Source organism: Haliotis rubra, unplaced genomic scaffold (assembly GCF_003918875.1).
Source record: "Haliotis rubra isolate DU_JTF1 unplaced genomic scaffold, ASM391887v1 Scf1272, whole genome shotgun sequence".
NCBI classification, from domain to species: domain Eukaryota; kingdom Metazoa; phylum Mollusca; class Gastropoda; order Lepetellida; family Haliotidae; genus Haliotis; species Haliotis rubra.
The window spans coordinates 85,907-104,087 of record NW_025765195.1 but is presented as its reverse complement, the minus strand read 5'-3'; the positions used below and the strand labels follow the sequence as shown (position 1 = coordinate 104,087).

At 41.3% G+C, this 18,181-nt stretch overlaps 4 protein-coding genes across 7 annotated transcripts; 1 reads left to right on the top strand and 3 right to left on the bottom strand.

The window, feature by feature from the left end:
* Positions 1 to 378: 378 nt before the first annotated feature.
* Positions 379 to 2,147, top strand: LOC124266697 (protein ANTAGONIST OF LIKE HETEROCHROMATIN PROTEIN 1-like). Its single transcript, XM_046701491.1, has 3 exons — positions 379 to 536; positions 571 to 712; positions 1,095 to 2,147. Exons 2-3 carry the CDS (start codon positions 593 to 595, stop codon positions 1,959 to 1,961), a joined length of 987 nt encoding a protein of 328 aa, XP_046557447.1. The 5' UTR covers positions 379 to 536; positions 571 to 592; the 3' UTR covers positions 1,962 to 2,147.
* LOC124266699 lies at positions 2,135 to 3,846 on the bottom strand. The gene is made up of 4 exons (XM_046701495.1): positions 3,812 to 3,846; positions 3,487 to 3,528; positions 2,950 to 3,133; positions 2,135 to 2,519 (listed from the first exon to the last, which is right to left on the bottom strand). Exons 3-4 carry the CDS (start codon positions 3,048 to 3,050, stop codon positions 2,153 to 2,155), a joined length of 468 nt encoding a protein of 155 aa, XP_046557451.1. The 5' UTR covers positions 3,051 to 3,133; positions 3,487 to 3,528; positions 3,812 to 3,846; the 3' UTR covers positions 2,135 to 2,152.
* A 574-nt stretch (positions 3,847 to 4,420) lies between these two features.
* On the bottom strand, positions 4,421 to 6,069 carry LOC124266698. Of its 4 annotated transcripts, none has more exons than XR_006895821.1 (4): positions 5,435 to 5,831; positions 5,169 to 5,404; positions 4,759 to 5,001; positions 4,421 to 4,623 (listed from the first exon to the last, which is right to left on the bottom strand). XR_006895821.1 is itself a non-coding variant. In XM_046701493.1 (4 exons), the coding sequence occupies exons 1-4, from the start codon at positions 5,945 to 5,947 to the stop codon at positions 4,559 to 4,561; spliced, it is 489 nt and encodes a 162-aa protein (XP_046557449.1). In that variant the 5' UTR covers positions 5,948 to 6,069; the 3' UTR covers positions 4,421 to 4,558. The 4 variants fall into 4 exon arrangements, 2 of the variants coding, with proteins under 2 accessions (XP_046557449.1, XP_046557450.1); XR_006895820.1 differs by having other exon boundaries at positions 5,169 to 5,398; positions 5,441 to 5,831; XM_046701493.1 differs by lacking the exon at positions 5,435 to 5,831 and adding an exon at positions 5,839 to 6,069 and having other exon boundaries at positions 5,169 to 5,240.
* A 10,448-nt stretch (positions 6,070 to 16,517) lies between these two features.
* LOC124266701 lies at positions 16,518 to 17,804 on the bottom strand. Its single transcript, XM_046701497.1, has one exon. It carries the CDS (start codon positions 17,802 to 17,804, stop codon positions 16,518 to 16,520), a length of 1,287 nt encoding a protein of 428 aa, XP_046557453.1.
* Positions 17,805 to 18,181: the final 377 nt, after the last annotated feature.

Sequence of the window (18,181 nt, the reverse complement as noted above, 5' to 3'; positions counted from 1 at the left end):
TAGAGGTCAGCTTGAAAGGACGCCTGCCATGGTGGCAGCTGTCAGTGGACATCAAAGTGTGTTTGACCTCCTTGTGTCCAACCAAGCTGACCTGACACTGGTGGATACATCTGGTGATAGTTTACTTCATCTTGCCTGTCGTGGTGGGAACACTGCTATAGTACAACCCCTCCTGTCTCCTTCTAACATCAACAGTAGAGGGATGCATGGCTGGACGCCAGCGATGATGGCAGCTGTCAGTGGACATCAAAGTATGTTTGACCTCCTTGTGTCCAACCAAGCTGACCTGACACTGGTGTCTACATCTGGTGATAGTTTACTTCATCTTGCCTGTCAGGGTGGGAACACTGCTATAGTACAACACCTCAGGCGTGTTCAGAACCGCGAGCGCCCGCGCGATTGCCTCCCGCGAACGCTCGCATAGGCCCTGAACGGACACGAGCGCTCGGTGACAACAAACAAAATGGCGGCGCAACTGGAAGAAGAGTGTGTGTTGGAAGTAGCAATAAGCGAACTATCTGAACCGATGGATACATCATATTGTGATAATGCAGTGTCTGCTGCATTAACCATTTAGGAACACAACGCTGTGATGAGACATGAGAAGCTCCTGGGAACCAACCGTATTGAAATTTACGTAGAAGAAACGGTGCCCCGCTACAGCGATCCTCTGTTTCGAGCCCACTTCAGGATGACGAGAGCATCCTTTCAGGTAAATAAGTTACTGACTGAATACATGCATGCCTGTGAGCTCCAGTTTTTTGTTTTGTTTGCGGAAACTGGTGCCACGATTGACAAAATGTATTCATGTGAGGAAATGTCTGTTCATTGCATGATACAAATTGATATCGATATGTTTGAGGTAAATGTTCATGTCGACATTGATGAAATATGTACGATAATGATACACGATATGAACCATTTGAGCCAAGTACCGATAATCCACATCCCTGCATGTGTGTCATTGCTTGCAAAGAAATTTGAATAAACACATGCTGTCTATGACAGTGTTCGAAAGCATGATACATAAATTGAATTATGCGCTTCATGTAAAACAACATGTTGTTACTATGAAATAATTTTTCTGTGCTCAGGACTTGCTGGAACTCATTGGACCGCACACTGAAGTCAAAAACATCAGTCTGGAGAGGAGAACGCTGGCTTGCCTCTGGTATGTCAGCAATCAAGAGACCTTCCGAAATGTCGTGGATCGTTTTGGCATGAGCAAGGGTTCCTTACGGTACTACCTGATGAACTTCTGTAGGACAATGACCAGTGAAGATATTCTACCCAGGCAAATTACATGGCCTCGGAAAGAGGAATATAGAGCCATTGCTGAACAGAATGCTGTAAAATATGGATTTCCTGGAGCCATTGGTTGTCTTGATGGAACATACATTCCCATTCCAGGACCTCGTGATTTCAGAGACTCCTACATATGCAGAAAAGGATTTCCCGCATTTCATTTACAGGGTGTGTGTGACAACAAACTCAAATTTTTGGATGTATTTGCTGCATATCCTGGATCTGTACACGACTCTCGTGTATTCAAAAACTCTCCAATAGCAAATTTATTGGCGAATGAACCATTACCCGAGGAGTATCACCTTCTTGGTGATTCTGCATATGCCTTGTTAACTTATTTGCTTGTGCCGTATAGGGACAACGGCCACCTGACTGCCGACGAGAAGAGGTACAATTCAGTTCACAGCTCAACAAGAGTCGATATCGAACGGTGTTTCGGACTACTGAAGGGCAGATTTCGCAAACTGAAATATTTGGACATGAGGAACGTCCGAGAAATCCCATTAGTCATTGTGACATGCTGTGTCCTGCATAACTTTGTCATCAACAGGGAGTCATTTGTGGATGAGGACATTGATGTGGATGGGACGGACACTGAGGGCACAACAGGAACTTCACCCAGTGAGCACCAGTCGGGTGTGAACAAAAGACAATAGATAACGCAACTGCTGTCATAGACTGATAATGTCCACAGCAGATGGAAAAGACACGTGTACATTTAGAAGTTTTTGTGTGAAAGACATAACGATGGCCACTGAATGTCCATGCATGACGAGTACTGATTACTTTAAATGTCAAAATGAATAAAAGAATGACTGAACAAGGTACATGTGCAATGATGATGACTTTATTTATGTTTTTCTTTCAAGAATTGCGCAATACTCTCCAACGCCACCACCCTCCTAGTCTCTAGCTCCATCCTCTCCTGATGCATGGTGAGGAGGTCTCTCCTCAGAGCAGTGATTGCTGACTCCATCCTGTCACCGGATGAGGATCTCCTCCGTCTGGGAGCTGCAGTAGCTGGGGGTTCTTCTGCCACTGTTTCCCCATCCACACTACTCCTCTCCTGTGTATGTGTGGTGGGCAAGCTACCAACAGGAGCGAGTGGCTCCACTGCAGGGTCGCCCTGTGTGAGATGTTCCATTACTGAGAAATAGCGCCATGTTGATCGGCCACTCCCAGTTGTCTTGTTGCGCCCCACAATGGTCCGGTGTCTGGACATTAAAATTATGTCATTAATGTGAGAGGAATATCAAAATGAATGGCACATGCAAGCTCATAATTAGTCCAGTTCCGTTCTATTGTGTCAATCTCTGATAAGTCAATATTCTTGATGGTGATAGAAATCAACCAACAATGAGAAAGGTGCATTTGGATGAGTCGTAGTCAGTATACGCTTCCAATTGTATGTAAGTGAAGCATGTAGTGTGCTAACAACATTGCATTGAACAGATGAAAGCATCATCCTGTTCTGTTCTGTTGTTACTGTATTTTCATAGATCCATCATGTCGGATGTCTCAATATGTGGATAAGAATAGGTTTGTTGTGTTCCCAACATTAACAAGTGTGTGCCTATTCAGTGAGCATATATTGACATTGAAAATTCAGCTGTAATGCTGCAACTAGTGCATGATTTAAAATACCTTGACTTCATGCTGCGGAATTTCCTGTCACATTCAGGTCCTGTGAAGTGAAAACCCTTTTCACTCATCCGATCTGCAACAGATTTCCATGCCTGCTTCATGGACACTGTAGTGCTGCTGAAGAGGTGTTGCAGTCTCTGTCTCAGATCTATGAGGAGCAGAACTGCTGCATGGCTCCAGTATACTGGAAATGCAGAACCCATTCACCATCATAACATTGCAAAAGCTGTCAAACATACATTTCTGCATACAAAGGAAACCTATTGCCAGCAGCAATTAATGTGTTCTGTGGGAGAAATAAGAGTCATTGAGAGACAGTAGGATTTGTGTAGATGTACATCTCCTGTTAGAGTCATGAGTTACTAACATAACAATAATATGCACTCGACATATTCTTTAAACATTTTATTTTATCTACATATGCCACAGAGGAGCCCAGATGACGAGGAACTGTTGCATATACACAAGACTGGATAATCATGTTCGTACAATGTTCTGTGGTAATGATGGTGGTAATGTACAACACAATCCTCTTACGTTTTTGTTCAGTCTCTGTCCCAGCCTGTGACTGCAGATCATCTGTAATGGTTAAAGATTAGTCACAAATTACTCAAGTCATCAACAAATATACATTCCAAGTACAGGAAGGATCAATGAAAGGATGCCAAATCACTCATATGTTGTTATTGTTTTCTTGAATTCTTCAATACACACACACTCACACTGACCGCATGTGACTTGGTACTAAAGCAGACAAAAGACTATCATATCAATCGGCTTATGGAATGCAACTCAAACGTGTATGAACTGAATACAAATGTTCTGCATTGCATATAACTGCCCTTTGATGCAATTAACATACCTTCATCCCCTTCTTCTCTTGCATGGCCTGTAATGAAGCAGTGAGGTTTAAAAAAGAGGTGTAATCATTGTCAATGCAAAAGCTAAATGAAAATATGAGAATGATGTTAAATTTGAAAACGTCATCAACACGTAGACAAAGTCATCAATATCCCCCGCACCAGTGGCAACTGTGACATGACAACACAATATTTCTCCTCAACAAAAAAACATTCCCTGCTCCTTCGTTGTTAATACAAGATTCACACAAGTGTTACATAATGTACATACATCGCTGTCAATGTTGCAGTGGTGAGATACACAGACATGTGTTGATAAACGTGTTGTATCACATTGGGTAAAGGGCTTCACTCACCATATGCCTCTGTTCACACAGCAGTGAATGGGTACCCAAGAGGCAGAGTGGGCGATGTAATGATGATCATATTCATATAGAGCTATTTGTCACATCATTACGGGGCATGCTCAAAGTGCATTCCACAACCTCACTTCCCCAGTGACTTCAACTATTGGTATTACAAATATGATATGGTAGTAGTAGCTGTACTACTTGTATTCAAACTTTTTAAAAATACTATACCCATTGCATAAAGGCTATTCTATAGGTAAAACCAAACCTTCAGCTGAAATGGTGGTCCTGTGCCGGAGGAGTTGAGGAGGCCCCTTGCTGGTGGTGCAGAGGAGGTGCTGGGTGCCGGAGGCGCTGAGGAGGCCCTGGGTGCTTCGGTGTTGCAACATCTGGATGTCCTCAGTTTTTGATGATTGGTAGCATCTCTGGTTGCTGCGTTGGTGTGGACGCTCTTGATTCTGTCTCTACAAGGACATTGCAGTATTCACCGATGGAACCATTCAGAAATGATTTACGTTTCCGCTTGCCTTTTCTCTATAACACTCCTCAGATCATTCACTAGTGTTACTTGAGTGGATATCGCAATACAACTAACTCACCCTTGGGAAGTGCAGCCACACCAATCTCCATGAATCTGACTTTCTCCTGCGCAGTGAGGTGATTGGGCGCAACTGCACCCAGTGTACCGAGAACATCGTCATCAACATCTCGGCTATAGGCAGCCTGAGACAGTTGATCAAAGGTGGCATGTTTGCCTAAGGCAACTCCACTGCCCTTGGCCATGGCTGACCATGTCTGTAGCAGCCCGAGGTCTGCTAAGACTTGCAGTGACTGCGTCAGTACTGCAACAAATACACATATATATATGTAAATCAATACTTTTGAATTGTGGGATCAGACAGTAGACACTGTAGCAACCTTGTATGCATTTCTGACAGTTGACATTATGTACACAGTTATCACACATCACATTTCAATACGCACAGATGTCAAATCATTATTTACTCACACAATTTTTTGCATCCTGTCTCATCCACTGGATAGATTCTCTGGAGGTAATTGTAGATGGCAGCTGAAGTGCCTGGACGTAGTGAAAACCATACCAATGTCTTAGCAATTACCAATTATTGGACATTGTTATGGGCCACAGAAGCTTCTGTAAATTCATTATTCACAATTTCACATCTTTTCATCACAGATACGAAGAGAAGGGTTCCTTCATTTCCCCCAACCCTACACCTGCCTCTCAACTTAACGCTAAACCTAACCCTCAACTTCAACCTAACCCTAACTTCAATATTGGACTTTTATTCATTTTGTGAGTTCTCTAGTCATTGTTGTGTTCAGTTTTGTTCATAATTTTAGTATATTTATGAATATTATTTGGGATGGGGGAACGGGAAGGACTCTCACCAATGTGTACATTCATAATGTTTTCTTCATAGCCTGTACATATGACATGGACATTTTAAACCCTTAATGCACAATCATAAATTGTAGCTGTCAACGAGCTACAACATTAAACATTGCAGATGCTGTATTAATGCAGTGTCCTTCACTTGTGACAGTGGCAGGCAATGACCACGCGTGTGAGGTGACGCGTTTGCTCAGGATTCCATCATAGCACAGCCTCATAACATCCACTGCGTGACTGTTTCACGGTTGAACAGTTCGCTTATCAGTGTCGGCATAGATCCTCAGTGACGTGGGAACGAACAGAGTGTAACATTTTGTGCCTGTGGGGTTTTGCAGCACCACCTCTTCTACCGTCTCCGTGTTGGTCGCCATCTTGGTTCGCTTGGCGAGGCAGCTGTGGGGATGGCTCGCGTGCGCGCGCGGGCGCTCGCACGGTCACAGGCGTTCAGGATCGAGCGCTCGCGAGCGATCGCGGGCGCTCGCGGTTCTGAACACGCCTCTCCTGTCTCCTTCTAACATCAACAGTAGAGGGACACATGGATACACACCTGTATTGAAGGCTGCCTTCTTTGGACATAAAGATGTGGTTGACCTCCTAATACAGCACAAAGCTGACCTGACACTTCTGACAGACAGTAATGAGGACATCGTAAGTGTAGCTGAGATGGGAGGGCATCCTACACTGACCAGTTATCTATATTAACTGTTCACCAGCCACAGGGCTGTTCTTCCACATGCTTCTGTTTATAGCGGGGGGTACAGGTTTGAGGGAAAGGAGAGATGTACACAATACAAAAATGTTATGTGTTCACAAAACAGTTTGTAAGCCATATTTTAGCCAAGTAGTATTATCTTAAAAAGTTAACCAACAATTTGGTCGTTATAAGAGGTAGATTTAATGTAATATGTTAGTCATCACGGGATGTTGACTTTTGATGCTGGTCACTTTGATGTACTTAACGATGAGTTTGACAGCATCTATCTTGTCCTTTACATATTTTGGCTGTCCTTGTCGCTTTATTACTGGTGGCGGTGGGGTAGTCTAGTGGTTAAAGCGTTAGCTCGTCACGCTGAAGACCCGGGTTCGAATCCCCACATGGGTACAATGAATGAAGCTCATTTCTGGTGTCCCCCGCCGTGATATTGCTGGAATATTGCTAAAAGCGGCGTAAAACCAAACTCAGTCAGTCAGTCAGGCTTGATTACTGATACTATTTTTTTAAACACGTCAACAAGTCATTTGGTCATCATTATAAGAATTGAAAAGGTAGATGCCCTGTAATATGTTTAGTCATCATGGGATGTCGACTTTTGATGCCGGTCGTACTGTTGTGATTTCTGTACAGTGTAGGTGCTCCAGTAGTTAGATGTTGTACTTTGGTGATTCCTGAACATAGCAGGTGCTCCAGTAGTTACATGTTGTACTATTGTGATTACTGAACAGAGCAGGTGCTCCAGTAGTTAGATGTACTGTCGTGATTACTGGACAGAGCAGGTGCTCTACTAGTTAGATGTTGTACTGTTGTGATTACTGAACAGAGCAGGTGCTCCTATAGTTAGATGTTGTACTGTCGTGATTACTGAACAGAGCAGGTGCTCTACTAGTTAGATGTTGTACTGTTGTGATTACTGAACAGCGCAGGTGCTCCAGTAGTTAGATGTACTGTCGTGATTACTGAACAGAGCAGATGCTCCAATAGTTAGATGATGTACTGTTGTGATTACTGAACAGAGCAGATGTTCCAGTAGTTAGATGTTGTACTGTTGTGATTACTGAACAGAGCAGATGTTCCAGTAGTTAGATGTTGTACTGTTGTGATTACTGAACGGAGCAGGTGTTCCAGTAATTAGATGGGGTTCTTCCTGCGTACCCAGCAGCTTTTGTTCTAAGGTGCCAGATCAGTGAAGCAATGTAATCCCAAGAACAAAGGGTGCGCCTGTAATTTAGTTCCCTTTGAGATTTGGTCCCCCAGCAAAGAAGAAAAAGGTGTAAATTATCACCATTTTATTTACGATTTCATCACAAGTTGACATTAACACGCTGTTAAGGCGCGAAACAGGATCGTCAATGGAAATGTTGAATGTATCTATGTGTTCTATTTGGTGGCCTGGCACCACCTTGCAGTTGAAAAATACAGGATTCGATCAAGGCCTGTTCCTTCTTAAGAAAAATCTATGATTTTGTAGATTTTGGGGTGGCTCTCCATCAACACATCCAGCTTTCTGTGTCGCCCCTCTACATGGTTGTTCACCCTCCACCCAGTAGGTTGTCACGTAGTTGGTGAAGCTGCTGTCACAGGGTTGAGCATTTTCTGGGGTATGGAACCACACGTCACAGACAATGTACACAGGAACCAGTCGAAAGGTCATAGCTATCCTCACCAACAGCCCAACATCACTGTTGTCCTTGTATCATGTCACTAAACCACATTTTTGCACATTTTCCCCACCCAACTTGAGTGTAATGGAACATACAATAAATTAGAGGAATAATGGTGTCTGCTGTCATGTCACTTTGGCTGTAGGTGGTGAACACTTGTAAGCCAGCTCCCTCATCAGGTGAGCCCTAAGCACTAATCCCCCTGGCCGGCTGGCTGACCTGGAACATATTTCAATGGGAGGCTCAACATGTCCACAGTCAACCAAGCATTGCTGTAAATCCCCCTAATCTGCTGGGTAAGCGGGCATGAGCCGCTGTACTGTTGGATGGAAACTTACTTCAATATGTTCTTTATTGACCTTGTATTATGTCTGTTAATTTTAAAAATCTTCATTGCAATTATCAAATTCTCCCCAATAAACATTGGATCCTGAAATGTAAGCGTCACGATGATTAAAGAACCACTAAACTTTGTTTTTTGTTACTCTTTTAACCATTACATATGAAAGATTTGTGGTTAGTCTTATGCGGAACACCAAATTTATTCTTTAAAAACTTGTGGTTAATTAATACCGAGCGATTAAAAGTGGCCAAAAAGTCGCCTGCTTCCCTCTCGCCCGCCAACGAAACCACAGACAGGTTACGTAACTCTGTCGCCAGAGCACTGCAGTGACGTCATATGAGGAACGATTTTCAGTTAGTTGTATAGAAAATGTGTAGCACGCTCATCATTTTGATGATTTCTCGACATCAACGACGACATGCCGAATCGTTGCTTTGTCGTCAATTGCTCCTAGGGGTCGGGCGATGGTGTCCCCATGCACAGATTTCCACAGGACCCCGCAGTTCGTGCTAAATGGGTTATGTTTGTGAGTGCGAAGCGAGCGTTGTGGAAGCCTGAAACGATATCTTACTTGTGTTCAGATCGCTTCACGGAAGTTAAAGAATCAAAACTACTTACTAGTTGTAGTAAAATATGCATATGATTGATGACCATAAAGATTTTCTATGACACAACTTGTAACATAACGATTTCTTCCTCGGAAGTGAGGTTGTGGTCGAAGTAACAATAATATTGTAAGTAGTATTATATTGACACCCACCTCGCTGCCACGAGAGAAATTGTTATGATATACGCTATGTCATGCAAAATCCTATTGGCCATCAATAAAATACATATTTATTACCAGTAGAAAGTAGTTTTGATTTTAGAACTCGGTGAAAACAAACCTAAATACCATTTATCCTCAGACTGGCGGATGTTCCCGATAGGGCGCCGCCATTTTTAAAATATAAAAAAATCTGTTAGAATTAATGAGATTATAGTTTGTTTTCATCAAGTTAGAAAATCAAGACTACTTTCTACTCGTTGTTAAATATGTATTGGAATCATAACCAAACGGATTTTGCATGACACAACTTATAACATAACGATTTCTTCCACGGAAGCGAGGTGGGGTCGAAGTCACAATACTGCGCGATAAATTTCTTGCTACATTCCCATGGTTAATGTCCACTCACCAGTATGTAGATACTAGTCAATGTGCGTCTTTATATTTGGTCTTATAATCCTAATTAGTTTATTATCACACTTGTATGCATTTTGAAACTAAATAAAAGCAGACGATCTGCTGATACTTATAGTGAATTTATAACAGAACTGTAATATCTAGACATTTTATAGTTTGCCAATGTGAATCATAATTCGCACACACACCCTAGTGCATGTTGTCTGTCTCATTACACTTCACGGCGAAAACAATGATTCTGTTGAATGCTACGACAAATGAATAAAACAAAATGCAAATATTAAAATTAAAACAGATTAAAGTTATAGGAACAATATCAGGCCATTACCTTGTTCGAGGAATGTATCCATCAATATCCACAAAACTGTTCCAAATGATGTGTCTTTTAACAGTTTAATATACGAAAAAGTGATAAATCTTTTCAGGTATTGGTGTATAGTCTCATTGGTCACCCAAGATAGCACACCTGGCAACTAATTGCATAATGTCCGCCTTTCTTTAAAACAGTAATTTAGTTAGCCAATAATGGGCAATCAATCAATGTATTGCCGGTTAATCCTTTGAAAGAAGGACGTTGTTTTTACGCAGACACCGACACGACAGAGTGTATTCAGTATAGATTAGTAAATCTACATACATAAACACTACCTTTTGACAATTCCGCTGTGTAAGATAAAAGTAATTAATCAATCAGCGTGTTATCGGTTAATCCTTTGATCGATGTTTATAATGTTGAATATTTACTCCAGACACAAGAAATGCCAAATGGGAACCTTTGTCGGGTAATCTAAGTGTGTTACCACTAATTATACCTGTTATAAATTCATTAACTGACCATCAAGTGAATGATGACAAATAACGTGTAGGTTTATACCACCTAACACGGGTTACAACGAGGGAGTATTAATTGCTGTATTGCATGTGAAAACTTATGGGCCGACACTGTTTTGAGAATACAAACAGATTTTTACATGACATGATTAAATATCGAGGTAAAACAACACAGAAATGGGATCAATTTGGATCAGTCATTATACAAATAGGGCCTAACGACACCAATCGATTTTGACAGAATCGTCTATGAAAACAAGTTGTAACTCGGAAACTAGGCAAAGCAGGAGACAAAATTAAATGACAGTAGATTGTGAGAACATATAGCTTTCATTTTCCACAACAATTGTCACGATTTCAGGTTTATACAAGCCTGTAAACACGATAATTTACCCCCTAAAATGTAGATGAATTCTGCATCGGCTCTCAAAGCTATTCCTCATATGACGTCACAGAGGCGCGCCGCTCTGATTGGTTGAAATTTCGTTCGCGGATGAGAATTGTGCACTGTTGTCAAAAAGGTCGATTTAAGTCAATTAAAGGTCGAAATGAGTAGTTTTAATGACGGGGTTTCATTTATAACGATGCCAGTTAGTGATTTATGTATTTTTACCCCCTAGGGTTTATGTGACCTTTAAAGTATGAGAGTCACAATCATCTTAGCGCTACGACTGTCGTAAGTCTATGTTAAAGCATGGGAGTCATGGTCACCTTAGCACTACGACTGTCGTAAGTCTATGTTAAAGTATGGGAGTCACGATCATCTTAGCACTACGACTGTCGTAAATCTATGTTAAAGTATGACTGTCGTAAGTCTATGTTAAAGTATGGGAGTCACGATCATCTTAGCGGTACGACTGTCGTAAGTCTATGTTGAAGCATGGGAGTCATGATCACCTTAGCGCTACGACTGTCGTAAGTCTATGTTAAAGTATGGGAGTCACGATCATCTTAGCACTACGACTGTCGTAAATCTATGTTAAAGTATGGGAGTCACGATCATCTTAGCACTATGACTGTCGTAAGTCTATGTTGAAGTGTGGGAGTCACGGTCACCTTAGCACTACGACTGTCATAAGTCTATGTTGAAGTATGGGAGTCATGATCACCTCAGCACTAGGACTGTCGTAAGTCTATGTTAAAGTATGGGAGTTGCGATCATCTTAGCGCTACAACTGTCGTAAGTCTATGTTAAAGTATGGGAGTCACGATCACCTTAGCGCTACAACTGTCGTAAGTCTATGTTAAAGTATGGGAGTTACGGTCACCTTAGCGCTATGACTGTCGTAAGTCTATGTTGAAGTATGGGAGTCATGATCACCTCAGCACTATGACTGTCGTAAGTCTATGTTAAAGTATGGGAGTTACGATCATCTTAGCACTATGACTGTCGTAAGTCTATGTTAAAGTATGGGAGTCACGATCACCTTAGCGCTACAACTGTCGTAAGTCTATGTTGAAGTATGGGAGTCATGATCACCTTAGCGCTACGACTGTCGTAAGTCTATGTTAAAGTATGGGAGTCACGATCACCTTAGCGCTACAACTGTCGTAAGTCTATGTTGAAGTATGGGAGACCTGTGTCACCTTGCCCTTCATTATCCCCAGCAACGCATTTTACGGGGGGTATTAAGATGCACTCCATCCGTCCATCCGTGCACATTTGTCTTTTCCGGAGCAGAACTTTAAAACCGCTCAATATTTCGTCACCACACTTGGCACATAGATAGGTCTGGTGGTGAACTGGTGCCTTTTTGTACTCTGGATATCTGATTATAATACTAGTATTTTTCCGTTTCCATGGCAACAAGTTTGACTCTGAAATTGGCGTTGGTGCTCTTTTCCGGAGCAGAACTTTAAAACTGTTCAATATATCTTCACCAAACTTGGCACATAGATAGGTCTGGTGGTGTACTGGTGCATTTTTGTAGTTTGGATTTCTGAATAAAATTATTTTTTGCATTTGCACGGCAATAAGGATGACTTCTGGAACAGAACTTTAAAACCTTTCAATACTCTCCTTCCACTTCGCAATATAGTCACTGACTTGGTTGACACATATCATTGTATCCTATTTGTGTAGATCGATGCTCATGCTGTTGATCACTGGATTATCTGGTCCAGATTCTATTATTTAGACCGCTGCCTTGTAGCTGGAATATTGCTGAATGTGGCATAAAACTTACTTACTCACTGCTATATATATGCCAAAACATTTGACATAGTCGTAGCTAGTTAACATATTCATGAAGAGAGTTTTGCCATTGTGGGGGATATTGATGACTTTGTCTTCTTGTTTTTTCGTTTGTCCATTACCATTTGTCCTTTGTATTTCTGTAATCATTTAATTTTAAGTATCTCCAAAGATTTTTAAAGTTTGTGTTGTTGTGGTGCTTTACAAATATATCTGAAAATGTTCAAAGTTAAATATCCTGACCAGCTCATTTTTAACTCAGAATTCAGACATTTAATCATGGCCTCTGGATATATAGCTTTGAAACTGAATAAATCATTGGTAGATCTATTTCTTATCTCATAGACATGCCACCTACGAAGGTGGGTTTGAATCTGCCCTCATTATGTTTGTTGGTGTGTCTGCACCACACCCGGGTTTCACCAAAGTAGTCAACATCGGAGTCACCTTCATGAAAGGTCAAAGCTATCAGAATCCAAAATGCAATCATCACAGTATAGGATTTGAACAACCAGTTTATGTCTGTTACTTCAATTTGATACCTTTGTACGGATCTGACAAACTCTTCATTATATTCCATTAGGTTAACTTTCTGACAAGCCAATCAGGGGGTTTCTGTCTTCTTGTATGTGATGACTCTCCCCACAATTCTGAATGTAAACAGACAGTTCTGAATGGAAGCCAACAATGGCCCTGGGGATGTTTTGTTACCTGATATCTGACATGTTTCTCATTGTGGAAAGGGCGGTGGGGTAGCCTAGTGGTTCAAGCGTTTGCTCGTCATGCCGAAGACCCGGGTTCGATTCCCCACATGGGTACACATTTCTGGTGTCCCCCGCCGTGATATTGCTGGAATAATGCTAAAAGCATCGTAAAACATTACTCACTCAGTCATTGTAGAACAGTGGTGTATCTGTATTACATTGTTTCAGTTAATATTCAATCAGTGCTTGTATATTATGATATCATTGTATTTCTACTGCCAGTATGTTATTCTGTAATTGTACTACCTATAGATCTTATTCTGTCATTGTATTTGTACTACCTGTACATCTTATTCTGTCATTGTATTTGTACTACCTGTACATCTTATTCTGTCATTGTATTTGTACTACCTGTACATCTTATTCTATCATTGTATTTGTACTACCTGTACATCTTATTCTGTCATTGTATTTGTACTACCTGTACATCTTATTCTGTCATTGTATTATTCTGTCATTGTATTTGTACTACCTGTACATCTTATTCTATCATTGTATTTGTACTACCTGTACATCTTATTCTGTCATTGTATTATTCTGTCATCATATTTGTACTACCTGTACATCTGATTCTATCATTGTATTTGTACTACCTGTACATCTTATTCTGTCATTGTATTTGTACTACCTGTACATCTTATTCTGTCATTGTATTTGTACTACCTGTACATCTTATTCTGTCATTGTATTTGTACTACCTGTACATCTTATTCTGTCATTGTATTTGTACTACCTGTACATCTTATTCTGTCATTGTATTTGTACTACCTGTACATCTTATTCTGTCATTGTATTTGTATTACCTGTACATCTTATTCTGTCATTGTATTTGTACTACCTGTACATCTTATTCTGTCATTGTATTTGTACTACCTGTACATCTTATTCTGTCATTGTATTTGTATTACCTGTACATCTTATTCTGTCATTGTATTTGTACTACCTGTACATCTTATTCTGTCATTGTATTTGTACTACCTGTACATCTTATTCTGTCATTGTATTTGTATTACCTGTACATCTTATTCTGTCATTGTATTTGTACTACCTGTACATCTTATTCTGTCATTGTAATTCCTTTGACGTGATTGCTGTTGATTTGTAGACCTAGTTTTTTTTAGAATATAGTTGATAATTATATCATTTCTTTGTTTGTTTTTTAAACCAAGTTCAATAGACTGATTTTCTGGGTCTTGATTTAAGAATATGAAACATGCTTGCACCCAGTGCAACCTTAGGTAATAACCTTGTTACACCTGAAAACCCCCCAGGTTGCACCTGCTGCTCAACATAAACTTTACATAATGCTTGAGCTTTGGTAGTGATGATTTTGAACATCAACATTACTCTGGACATAAGATTGTTTTGTTACTTTATAACAAATTTCGGCCATTCAAAGAGTGTCTGTGAAGTCATCAGTCATCAGTAAGAAAAAAAAGTAATTATTTTTCCCCTCAAAAAATAAAATCCTAGTGTTTCTATTGACCAAAAATGTAAACTTACAAGAAATTGTTTTTTAGATTGTTTTGGCCCCTTATACTATTCATAAATTGCCAAAAGTAAAATACTTACAGTATTTATAAGGAATATTACTGGTTTCTGAGGACAAAAATCCGTAAAACAAGAAACACAATTGGTCTGGCCTAAACAGGAAACTATACATTGGTATAAATGAGGCTGCCGTTTCAGGTTGCACCAGTGCAAGTTCTAAGTCCTTAAATTGAGCCCTGTTTCCAGTTAACATATTGTTTCAACTTGGGAATCGACATGTAACAATATACGCTGTAACAATAGTTGCAAAAGGGGTACATGGTATTGGCTCAAAACTCACAGGGGCGGTGGGGTAGCTTAGTGGTTAAAGCGTTGGCTCGTCACGCCGAAGACCCGGGTTCGATTCCCCACATGGGCACAATGTGTTAAGCCCATTTCTGGTGTCCCCCGCCGTGATATTGCTGGAATATTGCTAAAAGCGACGTAAAACTAAACTCAGTCAGTCAGTCAAAACTCACATGTCATGTATACTACCCATCAAACGTTTAGACTCACTTAAAGCATGGAAGATGAATTACTCCACTAACTTGGGGGAACCAACTGCAAACCTTATGCAGATGAAATGCACGAGGATCACGCATCAAATTGCTGAAAAGCATGTGCAAATATTGTGCATGTGAACAGTTGCGTTGTGGTGTAAAGTTTGGTTAAGAATTCGCCAATTTTCACTAAGTTTCATCATTTATTGAACTCATGTCAATAATCGTTTCAACGTTACAAATTTGTTTTACAATACATCACTTCATGTGTAAACAGTACCTTTAAACAGTATCGAATACAATGCAAAATCTGACCCGTGAAGATCTGGGGTAGAATAGGTCTTCAGCAACCCATGCTTGCCACAAAAGGCGACTAATAGGATGGGGTGGTCAGGCTCGCTGACTTGGTTGACATATGTCATCGGTTCCAAATTGCGCAGAACGATGTTCATGTTGTTGATCACTGGATTGTATGGCCCAGACTGGATTATTTACAGACCCTCGCCATATGCTGGGTGCTCACTCACTCACTCAATGTCAGTGGAGGTCAAATAATCAAACATGGCTGAAGACTTTTTAAATTTTGGATCGATTCGTGAAAAGTCAAGATTTTTGTAATCAGTTGAGATGAAGTTAATCTGTAATGACAGACACTCAATAACTAACTCGACATGTTGTAGTCGATGTTTGTCACCCAAAGTGACCTCAATCAGACCTATCACATGTAGGCTGGTTACCCACCATCTGGTATCAAAGGTCAGCTATGGACGCCGTGCATAGTTTCGTAATTATGTGAGATTATTGCAGTATTAGATATCATGACTGGCCCTGGGTCTCGGTCCACAAAGCATTTGTGACGTTACGACCTGTCGTAACCCTTCAGTTTATTAAAGGCTTGCGAATGTTGTAGCGCTACGAACGTTTCGTGGATTTGGGCCATGATGTATCATGGAATCACGGAAGGACGTGACACTTGACATGCACAGTAGTGAACATTCCTGATGAAGGTGATGGCAATACTGGTTAAATAACTGTAAGTGTAATAGTAGCACGTACAGCTTGCATTGCGCATACGACATGCTCAGTCAGTTTAATGGGGGACCCTCCAGACCAGCGCACCTAGCCGATTAGTGAAGGGAAGATAATTTGACAAGGATCGCTCATCGGTTTCAAACCTGTGAGATCAAAATTCGGGTTCATGGTGATGACCTCAATCAGATGATGAATGACAATTTCATATCCAGAATTTTCACTGTATGCCTAGATTTCTCTGTATCCCTGGTTTTCTCCGTATCCCTGTTTTTTCCATGTCCCTGGTTTTCTTTTTGCTTGGGTTTCTCCGTATCCATGGATTTCTCCATGTCCGTGGTTTTCCCCAGGTCCCTGGTTTTCCCCATGTCTGGTTTTCTCCGTATCCCTTGATTTCTCAGTATCCCTGGAATTCTCCGTGTCCCTGGTTTTCTCCGTGTCCCTGGTTTTCTTTTTCCTTGGGTTTTTCCGTATCCATGGATTTCACTATGTCCGTGTTTTTCTGTGTCCCTGGTTTTCCCCATGTCCCTAGTTTTCTCTGTACCCCTGGTATTCTCCATGTCCCTAGTTTTCTCTGTACCCCTGGTATTCTCCATGTCCCTGGTTTTCTCTGTACCCCTGGTATTCCCCATGTCCCTAGTTTTCTCTGTACCCCTGGTATTCTCCATGTCCCTAGTTTTCTCTGTACCCCTGGTATTCTCCATGTCCCTAGTTTTCTCTGTACCCCTGGTATTCTCCATGTCCCTAGTTTTCTCTGTACCCCTGGTATTCTCCATGTCCCTGGTTTTCTCTGTACCCCTGGTATTCTCCATGTCCCTAGTTTTCTCTGTACCCCTGGTATTCTCCATGTCCCTAGTTTTCTCTGTACCCCTGGTATTCTCCATGTCCCTAGTTTTCTCTGTACCCCTGGTATTCTCCATGTCCCTGGTTTTCTCTGTACCTCTGGTATTCCCCATGTCCCTAGTTTTCTCTGTACCCCTGGTATTCTCCATGTCTCTAGTTTTCTCTGTACCCCTGGTATTCTCCATGTCCCTAGTTTTCTCTGTACCCCTGGTATTCTCCATGTCCCTGGTTTTCTCTGTACCCCTGGTATTCTCCATGTCCCTAGTTTTCTCTGTACCCCTGGTATTCTCCATGTCCCTAGTTTTCTCTGTACCCCTGGTATTCTCCATGTCCCTGGTTTTCTCTGTACCCCTGGTATTCTCCATGTCCCTAGTTTTCTCTGTACCCCTGGTATTCTCCATGTCCCTAGTTTTCTCTGTACCCCTGGTATTCTCCATGTCCCTGGTATTCTCCATGTCCCTGGTTTTCTCCGTATCCCTGGTTTTCTCAATGACAGTGGTTTTCTTTTTCCTTGGGTTTCTCCGTATCCATGGATTTCTCCATGTCCGTGGTTTTCCCCGTGTCCCTGGTTTTCCCCATGTCTGTTTTTCTGTGTCCCTGGTTTTCTCTGTATCCCTGGATTTCTCCATATAGTGTTAAAGACATGCATCTCTTTGATCCTTCACCCACATCAATATGACATACATTGTAATGTAAATACTGTTAAAAAAAACAGGGAGACACTGGGGACCCAGTTGTTTGAGGCATTGCAAGGTCACGTTAACTCATTATTAGGCCTGCCAGAAGCCGCTGGTATTGGGTTTGAATCCCAGTTAGGGCGATGGGGTAGCCTAGTGGTAAAAACATTCACTTGTCACGTGGAGGGCCCGGGTTCGATTCCCCTCATGGAAACAATGTAAGAAGCCTATTTCAGGAGTCCCTCGCCATGATGTTGCTGGAATATTGCTAAAAGCGGCGTAAAACAATTCTCACTTGAATCCTGGTTAACCCTTTTTGATTTCTCTGC

Coding starts and splice junctions, on each gene's coding strand:
- LOC124266699 (XM_046701495.1), bottom strand. CDS start 3,050: ATGAAGCAGGCATGGAAATCTGTTGCAGATCGGATGAGTGAAAAGGGT. Junction 2,520..2,949: donor TTCCGCAGCATGAAGTCAAG/GTATTTTAAATC, acceptor TTTAATGTCCAG/ACACCGGACCATTGTGGGGC.
- LOC124266701 (XM_046701497.1), bottom strand. CDS start 17,804: ATGGAGAAATCCAGGGATACAGAGAAAACCAGGGACACAGAAAAACAG.
- LOC124266698 (XM_046701493.1), bottom strand. CDS start 5,947: ATGGCGACCAACACGGAGACGGTAGAAGAGGTGGTGCTGCAAAACCCC. Junction 5,002..5,168: donor GACAGGATGCAAAAAATTGT/GTGAGTAAATAA, acceptor TATTTGTTGCAG/TACTGACGCAGTCACTGCAA. Junction 4,624..4,758: donor TGTGGCTGCACTTCCCAAGG/GTGAGTTAGTTG, acceptor ATGTCCTTGTAG/AGACAGAATCAAGAGCGTCC.
- LOC124266697 (XM_046701491.1), top strand. CDS start 593: ATGAGACATGAGAAGCTCCTGGGAACCAACCGTATTGAAATTTACGTA. Junction 713..1,094: donor TGACGAGAGCATCCTTTCAG/GTAAATAAGTTA, acceptor TTCTGTGCTCAG/GACTTGCTGGAACTCATTGG.